Consider the following 10,985-nt stretch of genomic DNA (forward strand, 5'->3'; position numbering starts at 1 on the left):
AAAAGCAAGATTCTTAAAACGGTTCATGTTTTTTTCCCAAACATTTATCCTTAATTTAATAAAACTGACATTCAAGTTAACTGTAAGATTTTACTGGTTGATGGACTGTACTATTATTTCAAAAATCATTATCTGTGTTATCTGAGACAAGTTTTTATTTAGAGATTAAACATAAATTAACATAGTGGCTCCCAGTGCACAGAGATAAATGTCAGAGTCGCACAAAGTAGGAGCAAATATTCTGAGCTCAGTGAAATTTTCTCCTGCTGATGATCCTTATCTCTACTCTGTGGTTAGGCAGGTTTTTGTCCTGTGCCTAAGCAGACTGAAGTGATGTGGTTCTCAAAGCACAGTAGTAGATAGCAGAGTCACTCAGAGCTAGAGTAGAAATTGTAAGTGAAGTAAATTCTTGTTCTGCTATTGAAGAAAAACGTTCCTGAGCAAAACGTGCAGTATTGCTATATCCACTATTTGACCGGGCACCTTTGTACAGAATGTATTGCATGGCCTTGTTTGGATATTTTCGGTACCAATAGAGATCAGCAAAGCTGTTAGCTGTTGAGTAGCTGCACTGGAGTGTCACAGCACTACCTTCTGTACGAGAGACTTCTTTTTGAATGTTAGTTATGGAATCACCTTTTATTAAACCTAAAAAGTAAAGAAAACAAAGAAAATGTTAGTCTATATAAAAAAAGGAACAACTGTATAACATTCATATGTGACAGCTAATACCTGTAAAGACAGCATTCATAAAGAAAACAAGGTAGGGTTTTTTTTCCATCATGAAGTGTTTGCACACAAATTAACTACTTCAAACTGTTTTATTTTTCCGTTTGCTATATGAATCGCAACACAATGTCTGATTTAAACCCGTAACTTTATGGGCAGATCTATAGTTTATACAGCATGTTAAATCATCTTTAATTTGCATAAATGTGTATGTAATAGTGGTTAAGGTAGAACAACTGGGTGGGGCATTAGGATGACATCAATGCACACATCACAGATTGATTAGAGTAGCACCTCGCAGGTCCACAGCACCACAGAGACAGATGGTTTTGCTAAAGTAATTAGACTCAGCCTCATCTTTGGGGTGCAAGACAGCGACTCATGTGTCACATGCTACCAGGAGTGGGGTTTTGCACCATTGGAACCTTAAGAGGGATTTGCACCAATAGAACCCCAGGAGGAACATAACTTCCTGATACCAGAAGAGAAAAATGAGGATACTGTGGGTGCTAGTGTCTTCGTGCACCCTATGGATCTGCTATTGAAGATGGCTCCCTCGGATGACCCAGAGTGTTTCCTGTTCTCCTACGAGTGCACAGAAACACTGATGTGCTGGGACAGGGGATGCTGGGCAGCTATTGCGGCCTTATTTTCAACTTGTGAGGCCCTATAGGTCATGCAAAATCTCCCTCCCTCCTGAAAGGCTCAATTATTATGACTTCCTGAAGCAACAGATCCTCTTCTGCATGGTTATGAGCCCAGTGGTCAAGGGGTGCCACATTGACCCAGACTGCCCTAGGTGAAGGCAGATCCAGGACTTAGTGGACCCGATTCCAAGCTGGATCTGCAGGGACACTTTTGAATGCATTGTGGAGAAGCTCACTATTGACACGGTCCTGTTGGGGATAGACAAAGACATTTGTGATGAGATGCTCCGAAATGACATCCACTCACTGTTAGACCTGACCCTCAGACTGGGGGGCACCCAAGCCACCTGTAAACAGAGGGGCTACCCAGGCTTGACCCTGACTTTGATCCAACCAGCACAGGCTCCTAAGGTCGCTGGCATCACAGGTGAAAGACACCATCATTGGAACTCCATAGTGGAGACTGAACACAGTTGTTTTCACTGTGATCAACCAGGACATCTGGCTTGGGAGTGCCGCCTACCACCTGCACAAACCAAGGCTCATCGGTCTGGACAAGGTTTGCAGCTCACAAGATGTTAGGGAAGGACAATTTTACATTACATTGGCTGGATGTGAAATTCTAGCGCTGTTGGACTCTGGTAGTGACTTCTGTGTAGTTCACTATGACTTGCTCTGGCAGACCCCTTATAGGACCACAGACCGGGTGAACATTCACTGGATCCATGGGGACGTTTAAACATACGAGACTATATTACTCCCTCTGAAATTTAAAGGGAAGAACTTTAAGGTTTGGATTGCCATATCAGACATTTCACACTGGCCTCTATTAATAGGGAAGAAGAATACCCTTTTCCCACAGGTAATAGATAGAGAGGGGCTTGCCACTGACAATGTCAGTCAAGGAGCCAAGTTTGAAATTGAACCTGAGTTGTCCAGTAGGTGGGGGATGAATCTTTATGTGAGAACCTGGGACAGCTGGCAGACTTGCACCAACAACCTCCCCAGACCAGTCACCCGCTATGGTCCATGACAAAGTAGCAATGGGGGGTGAGTGTGATGCATGCAATGATGTATCGGGCGCAGAGGAAGCAGAGACTGCCACTCAGACAGAGTTTGTTGTGGAGAAATCTCAGAAAAAACAAGCAGAGTCTTTAGAAATGCAGTCAGAATTTAAGACTTTATTGCACAGCATAGAAAACAATTTCAGAGCACATAAAGCATGTCTTAGTTCATGAAGTGAGCTCCGAGTGTCCAGAGCACCCCGGATATATTACAATTCTTATCTCAAAAATGCCCCCCTTCCAGACTAGTTTCCCAACATCTACTGCATAGTGGTTCCCATGATGTCTTCTCCACTAAGCACCTTTACCTATAACAATCACCTAGGGGCTCATGTATAAATGGTGCGTACGAATGTTTCCACGCTCAAATCGCGATGTATAAAACCTAAACTTGGCTTAAAGCCATGCACATTCCACGGTACCTCATACCCTGACATACACAAGTTCTCCGCTCGGTTTTGCAGACTGGCGGCACCCAGCTTCAAAGCAGTGCTACTGTTCCTGTGTGGTTACCTTTTCTTTCTTAGATCCACATTCCTGACGCAGCTTTATAAATACATTGAAACTAACTACATATTGTTTATTAGTGTAATGCATCTGATTGTAATTAACCTGTAACAATATAATGGTCCAGAGAATAGCCATAGTATTCCAAATACCATAGCTGCTTTAGCATTGTTACTCTCACTGCACCTTCTTTTTCTTCTTTCAGCTGCTCCCGTTAAGGGTTGCCACAGCGGATCATCTTTTTCCATATTACTCTCACTGCACTGCTCGGACTATTTATATCACTGTATCTGAGTTTGGAATCATAGCAGAAGCTAATTGGAAAGAGAATTATCAGTATACAACATCAAGCACACGCTGCCTCAGCCACGGCAAAACGCTTCAGAGCCTTTCCTGTACGGACCTTGCGGTTCAGAAACAGTTTCATCCCAAGAACTTTAAACGCACTCAATCAGTCCATCAAGTGCTCCTTGTAGAACTATTTGTACTTATAAGTACAATTACCTCACTGTAAACTTGCACTACAGTTATAATATTGCACAACCTGCGCCACTTTATCCATCCATTTTCCAACCCGCTGAATCTGAACACAGGGTCACGGGGGTCTGCCGGAGCCAATCCCAGCCAACACAGGACACAAGGCAGGGAACCAATCCTGGGCAGGGTGCCAACCCACCGCAGGACACACAAACACACCCACACACCAAGCACACACTAGGGCCAATTTAGAATCGCCAATCCACCTAACCTGCATGTCTTTGGACTGTGGGAGCGCCCGGAGGAAACCCATGCAGACACGGGGAGAACATGCAAACTTCACGCAGGGAGGACCCGGGAAGCGAACCCAGGTCCCCAGGTCTCCCAACTGCGAGGCAGCAGCGCTACCCACTGCGCCACCGTGCCGCCCGCGCCACTTTATAAAGTGTGTATTTACATATGATGACGATATCATTTTTAAGACGAAATGCAGCAAAATATGATGATTATATCATACAGATAAAACTAACTTCATTTAAATAATCTATATTGTTAATAATTAAACATGTGAGGACACGGTGCTGCAGCGCTAGCTAGTTCACGGATTGTTCGTCCCTCTTGCTGTATTCTTGCTGGGCTGGCGCGACACTGGAAGGATAGATGGATAGAATAATTAAATACGTACTACGAAGATATTTCAATGGTCCTTAAACATTTTGAAGAATCGTCGTTCTAAGCTTACAGATGGCTTAACATCTATTACAGAGCTGATTGTGTGGCGATTGGGTATTTGGAGAAAGAAAAGTAAGTACAGGAATTTGAGGTTAGTTCATTTGAAAGAGACAGTACTGCTGCGATAAATTATTTCATCGAAGGTTGCGCATGGTGCAGCAAGCATCTTGCGTGAGACATGAACAATCACTGCGCCACCGTGTTCCCATGTTTAATAACATGCTTTCATTCCTATCATCATGAAAAAGATATCACGTATACATCTCAGTATTTTAATTATTCAGAGAGCTGTAATATTATGAATGTAATGGTTTCTGTGTCCTGTCGGAGGAAGAGAAAGCCCAGAAGCACGTAGTGATTCACACACACAGAGCACATAGAAGATCAAATACAAAACATAGCATTTAATGTGCTACTTTAGTTACGATGGGATTTGAGAAACTATTAAATTAAACAATATTAAGATGAAGTTTATGATGTTCTACTTTAATGACAAAATAAACTACGCGATTAAAGTGGAAATTCTGACATTAAAGTTGACATTTCAAGCTTTTTTCCCACTGTGTGCCTATTTTTCTTCTCTATACCCTAATAAGCTTTTCCCATTGCCTTTTCACAGAACGCTGAGCTTAAGGGCTATTTATATTGATTTGCATATTCAAAGAGGCGTAATTCTGGGAGGAGTTGGGGTGGGGCAGCAGGCGCGTGCACGTGCGTTACTTTTCACGCTGATTGGGATTTATGTAGCAGAAGAACGTGGAAGTTGGCAAACGCACAGATTTATGCACCTGGATTTTTCTGTGCATACACACATTCCCACTTTTGTGCTTAAGCCATGTTATAGTGTGAGTTCTATGCATGGCGTTATACATGAGGCCCCTGGTGTACAGACCTTCTGATAACAATATTCTTGCCCCTGAAGACATCCCCATAACAGTCTTCTTTCCATAACAATATTTTTGCTGGCAGGACATATTTGCCATCCAGCGATAAGCATCTCCTGATTACCCCTTCCTTCACTCTTACGGCCTAATCCTGAGCTGTTACGATTGATGGCCTTTCAATTGTTAATCAGTTCCCAACTTAACAATTAAGTTGAGAAAGAATTAAATTGAGATCAGAAGGACCAATAGATGAAAACTGGACTGCCTAATTAATAATTAAATAAATGATTACTTGTTGCACTAGCATCCTGTAAGGCTAAGGCTAACATAACAGACAACTGTACCAGTGAATGGTATCACACAGCTTCACTGATAAGTATGAGGGGCCAAACAAGCCATAAATCATATATTTCGAACGTAATCTACTGGTTGACACGTGAACACTATTGGTTTATGAATATATACTATTAGTTTGCGTATGTACAATAATGGTTTCATTCATATGAACTGCACTGGTTCGTGTCTGTATATTATCGGTTTGTGTGTAAACTCTATCGGCTTGTACACGTAGTATGCTGGTTCATGTGCATTTGCTATTGATTTATGAGTGAATTGCATTGGTTTGCATACATATGCAATCGGTTTGCGTATCAGCTATAATGGCTTGTGTTCGCATGCTACTGGTTTGCTTATGTATAGCACTGGTTTTTCATATGCACTACACTGGTTTCACGTGGGTAATATATCGGTTTTGCATATGGACGCTATTGGTTTTGTGTATGCACTAGATTGAGTCCTTGTCAGTCTTCTACCGGTTTTATGTGTGCGAACTATGCCGGCTTTGTGAATATAACATGCTGGATTTATGTGTGCACCATATTGGTTTTGCGTACAAAGCATACTGGTTTACGAACGCACACTATTGCAGTGTTGTGTGTGAACTATATCGGTTCTGCATGCAAACTATATTGGTTGTTCACGTGGTTTTCAGAGGCAGTGGGAGGGGCAAGCAAAAAAAACTTGAGGGCTGCTACAGTCAGCCATTTTCAAATGTGAAGAGGAATGGGTAGGAACAATAATTTAAAACCGCTGAAACTTTTTGCTACAATAAGTTTTTATGAAAGGGTTAGGAGGTAAATAAAACTGTTTAATGGTATTTGCCCAAAAGTCTGAAATGAAGTGTAAACAGTTTAGTTGGTGCCACGCATCAATTGTCAGCTGTTTTGGTGGTATTGCAGAATTACTGGCATTTGAGAAAAACAAAGTGTTGTTTTATTTTATTTGGCTTTTTCGTATTATCGAATACTTTAAAGAAGTTCATTATGCGTACCCATCGCTTTGGTCTGACTTTACCCTATTTTTAATAATCAGTGTTCAGTCTAAAACATGGCGTATCAGAAAACTTGATTCTCAGAAGTACATTTGTTACAGTGTTTAAATGTTTATACTGTATATACATTTTAAAGTACAGAATTATATAGCTCTATTTTCAGAGTTTACTGTGCAATTTTCTTGCAGTTAACTGCCATTAGAATTTGACTCTGAGGTGCTGTAAGTGTAGGCATTTACCTTTAAACCATTTACAGATTTGTAATTTAATCTGAATGTTGGCAAATTTTCAGTCTTTTAGAATGGATAATTCGAGGCATATAGATGTTTGCAGGAATTTGATTTCATCTGTTCTGAGCAACCCTTCTGTTGTGAAAGCAGTTGACGAAGCACTGAATTGGACTTGTTCATCATCCAACAGCATGGGCAAACAATATGAAAGCCTACAACCTCCTAATGTACCTCACTGTTCTTCTATGGCTTCTGAGAATTTAGCCAATAGAGAACTAACTAAACATTTAACAGGAAAACGATGTGCAAATGTTCTGCACTTTTCTACAAGGTTAAATATGCTACAGTCTTCAAGAAGTTCTGCAAGACTGGCCGCAAAAAGGTACGTGTTCGAGGGAAGAAATAAGTGTGTGTAATTTTATATTGATTTTATTAAAAATGTTCTGGTGAAGGATTAAAGGTTCAATATGTTGTATTCAATGTTTTTTTTATTCTTTCCAAAATTTTAAAAAACAAATTTGTGGCCCAAATACTTTCACAAAAGATGTAGTGCTACTTCCTGATGCTAATTCTATTGTGGTTCCAAGACGAGGAACAAAGCAATGGCTGTTTGACAGTGGTCATGTGAAGAATGCAGTGGAATTTCAAAAGGACTGGGATGCGAAAATGATAATTGAACAATTGCAATTAGTTTTCAGCGATAAAATTGATTTAAGCATACAGTAAGTGTAAATGTTTTTTAAGATAGAAGCTGTATGATCTTTTAAAATACAACGATCGGGTTTAATTTTCTGAAATGCAGATTAATCTGTGCCCTGCCCTTTCATGGTACAAATGTTTGAAATGATTGTTTTGTCATCATTAATATAATTTTCTTTTTCACCCTTCTATTGTGAACCACACGCCAATGCTGTTGCTAACAGTTTCAAAGTGTATGGGAGGCTCAGACTTACCTTTGTACATTATACTTCAGGCCTGTAACTTGCAATTTAGATATTGCAATTATAAATGTAAAGTGTGGAGTATGCCTAGGCTTTTTGCCATTAGGATTTATTTTGGTTTAGCTTATTTAATGTACATAATTTTTTTTTGTTATACCACACTGATACAGTTGTTTCAAGCTAAGGATTGAATATCCAGCATTCAATGGAACTGTGTGAATTCAAATATGGTCATGGAAAAAAAATCCATGTTTTGTTAATTGTAAGGTTTTTATTTCAGATTTGAAATTCTCATGGGTCTACATAATAAAGTTGTTAAAACAAACCTAGTGGCTGGACAAACTTTGTCTGGATTTGTGTATATTTTCTTCCAAGGTTTTGTACCTTAGACCAAACAAAACACTTCTTCAGTCTCCTGATGATATCATTGAGAAGGTGTGTATGATATTTTTATTAAGATGATGATAATTGTGTAAATGTCCCTGTGGTGGACTGGCAGGCTTGGATCCTGCCTGATACCAAATGCCGTTGGCATAGGATACAACACCTTGCAAACCTTATTTGGAATATGTTCTGGAGAGAGTGTTGTGTTGGGTAATTTTGTAAATTTTGTAACCAGTATGTAACTGAGTACTATTTATTTTAGTGTACAAACTCCTCCAATAATGAAACGGAACACAATGAAGGGAAACATTGTATTTATGAAGATTCTCATTTTGAAATGCAACAGTAAGTTTATATGTCATTCTTAATATATACTATGAGAACTGCATTAAAATTAAATCTGAGATATACTAAAAAGTATATTTTTTAGTGTTTGTGCTACATGCATTCTAACCTAGATTCTTTTTTTTTTCCAGCAGTGATTTTGAAAAGCAACTCCAAGAAACATCTGTTTTCCAAATGACAAATAATGTGGTTATAGACAGAGTATCACTGCCTGGTTATGAAAATTGTGAAACTACTTTGACTATTTTACAAGATCAGCTGGTGACAGAAACTGAGAAAACGATCCTTCAGAGTGCATCTACAAATGCATATTTAACAGTTGCTGTAGGAGAAAATAGCCAGTCAAGTGATCCTTATCAGTATGTATTTGCATTTAATATCTTTTTATTACGAAAGAAAATATCCATGTTAAATTAACAATAGACTTTGTAAAACAAAAGATGAGAGCTTGAACATCAATTTGGCGTTTTGCCTTCCTGATAGAGGTTACTGTAGCCAATAAAGTATTTGCATTTGTCATTAATAGGCTTGTAGAAGAAAGACATGCAAGCAGGAAGTTTGTTGGTTGTAATTGGATAAGAAGGATAATATACCTTGGGTATTTGTTATACTATTGCGAAGAGTAAGAAAGGAAAAACCTCATATTTAATAAATATTGCTTTATATAATAAGGGAAGTATAGTGTTTTAGTGAACTGCATAAAATATCAAATGTTTATTTTTTTTTTTTTGTGGTGCTTAGTGAAAGGTAAATGCCAGTTTTGCTCAGCCCTGTGGTAAATTCTATTCACCATTTTGATACCTTAACAATAGGCTTTTATATCATTTTTACACTTTTTTTAAAAACTTCTATTCTGTAGCCAGTACATCAATATTTTGGAAGTGACTGAAGATGATGACATAGAAGGGCCCATTGTCTTCAATGACAGCTCTCATGATTCATCGGGCGATAGGTATGCATTTCGTCAAACATTGTCGATTTTTTGAAACCAAGGAATAGCTGTATAGAGCTGACAATCTTATGCCTGAAAGGTTTCCTTATTTCTCATTGTCAGTTTTCTTCTTAAAGACATTCTTCAAAATTTGCCTGATGTAATTAGTGAAGAAGAAAGCAGCATTTTTAACATTAACAGATCTTCACTGTGGGAGGGAGCAGTATGTGGATTTAAGAGAAATATGTATTCTCCTAACAAACGTATGTCCATTAAGTTTACTGATGATGTTGGCCATTCAGAAGGCGCTGTTGACATTGGAGGACCTCGCAGAGAATTCCTGAGACTTTTGATGAGATATCTCCAATCTAGTTCTCTCTTTATGGGGCCAGAACATAAAAAATACTTAGCAGTCAATAGTGTTTTTTTATATTGTTATTATTTATGTTAGTAAAATGGGATTGCAGAGTTTTATACATAATGTTTACAAAGCTGAGAGTATTAAGTACTTTCACTATTGGCTAATTTTACATAAATTCACATTGTACTGCATTTTGTATTTTGCATGACTTATATCTCTATTACACATTTATTCTTTTTGATATGGTGTAGTAAGCCTCACATTTCTTTTGTAAATTAACTTGATTACATGCATTTGTTTCTGTGTTTGTTTAGCTGTGTGAACAGATGACTACTTCATTGCAGGGAGAGCTATTGCTGTTTGCCTTGTACATGGAGGACCACCATCACAGTTTATATCAACTGAGTTGTATGATGCCTTGGTCAGTGGACCCAAAAATGTTAAATGTGATTTTAAGAACATTGAGGATGAACACATAAGGTCAAAATTACAAAAAGTAATTATGTTTAAATTATTGTTTTCAATTTAATACATAGTATGTGATAACAAATTATGTTGCATCAGCTCTGATTTTGTCCTTAACATGTAAAAATACACTAGTGCTCTTGTCTCTTGCATATTATATTCCATGTGAAATTGTAATTATCAACAATAAAGCAGTTCTCTTTCCAAAAATAACTGTTTGGCATTAGAGCAATCTCATATATTCAAAGACTTGTGGGGGAGTCATCGATGGACAGATTAGTCTAAAGTGAGAGTAATTAATCAGTTTTAAGAGACTTACTGCTTGATCAGTAAATGTTAAAGCATAGTAAAATGTGTTGTATTGGTTCCTAAATCTATGTTGTGATTCTTACTATATTTCAGATATATGAGGCAAAAACCTTAGGTGAAGCAAGTGAAGCTGTCTTGAATTTTCAGGATTTTTTGAGCTTAGCAGGGTGCTTACATAGGGTGATTTCTGTTGAATGTTCTAAATAGATTGTTGAAGAAGCCACAAATTGGTATTTTTTCGGGTACACAAGAGGAGTATTTGAAAGGTATTTATATGTTAATCTTTCATTCTCTTAAAAGTTAGCACAGAAAAAAGTTAAAATTGTGCATTTCTAGTAGCATAATAGTCAAATAATTTTATTATGTTTGTATACCTGTATTGTATTTTTCTGTTACCTCATATACATTTTAAATCTAACGTTCCTGTTAACTAAGATTAGAACTAGCAATCCTGTTTTAAGAAATGGTTACAAAGCGATTACTATACAGTAAAACTTAGCAGATGAAAGAAGGAGAAAATATCTTCTTTGCTGTAGTTGGCTTTGTTTACAACATTTCAGAACAATTCAAGTGATAGTTCTGTACATTTATTTCCTTTTTAGATTCAAACAGGCTCTTTGTATACTTGGTGTTCTGGATGCAATTCACA

The 10,985-nt window shown here is 38.0% G+C and overlaps 1 protein-coding gene and 1 gene segment (V, D, J or C); one reads left to right on the top strand and one right to left on the bottom strand.

Annotated features, from left to right (window-relative positions):
• Positions 1-316: 316 nt before the first annotated feature.
• On the bottom strand, positions 317-864 carry LOC127529218 (T cell receptor alpha variable 9-2-like). The segment is given in 2 exon segments: positions 317-648; positions 733-864. Coding segments are annotated over 2 exon segments (384 nt in total).
• Positions 865-8,235: 7,371 nt separating this feature from the next.
• Positions 8,236-9,652, top strand: LOC127529219 (uncharacterized). Its single transcript, XM_051932223.1, has 3 exons — positions 8,236-8,629; positions 9,130-9,222; positions 9,325-9,652. The coding sequence occupies exons 1-3, from the start codon at positions 8,445-8,447 to the stop codon at positions 9,650-9,652; spliced, it is 606 nt and encodes a 201-aa protein (XP_051788183.1). The 5' UTR covers positions 8,236-8,444.
• The last annotated feature ends 1,333 nt before the right edge of the window (positions 9,653-10,985 follow it).

Source organism: Erpetoichthys calabaricus, chromosome 9 (genome assembly GCF_900747795.2).
Source record: "Erpetoichthys calabaricus chromosome 9, fErpCal1.3, whole genome shotgun sequence".
Classification (NCBI taxonomy): Eukaryota; Metazoa; Chordata; class Cladistia; order Polypteriformes; family Polypteridae; genus Erpetoichthys; species Erpetoichthys calabaricus.

Excerpts from the sequence above, each read along its gene's own strand:
- LOC127529219 (XM_051932223.1), top strand. The coding sequence starts at position 8,445 with ATGACAAATAATGTGGTTATAGACAGAGTATCACTGCCTGGTTATGAA. Across the intron at positions 8,630-9,129 it reads CAGTCAAGTGATCCTTATCA|CCAGTACATCAATATTTTGG; the intron begins GTATGTATTTGC and ends TCTATTCTGTAG. Across the intron at positions 9,223-9,324 it reads CATGATTCATCGGGCGATAG|TTTTCTTCTTAAAGACATTC; the intron begins GTATGCATTTCG and ends TCTCATTGTCAG.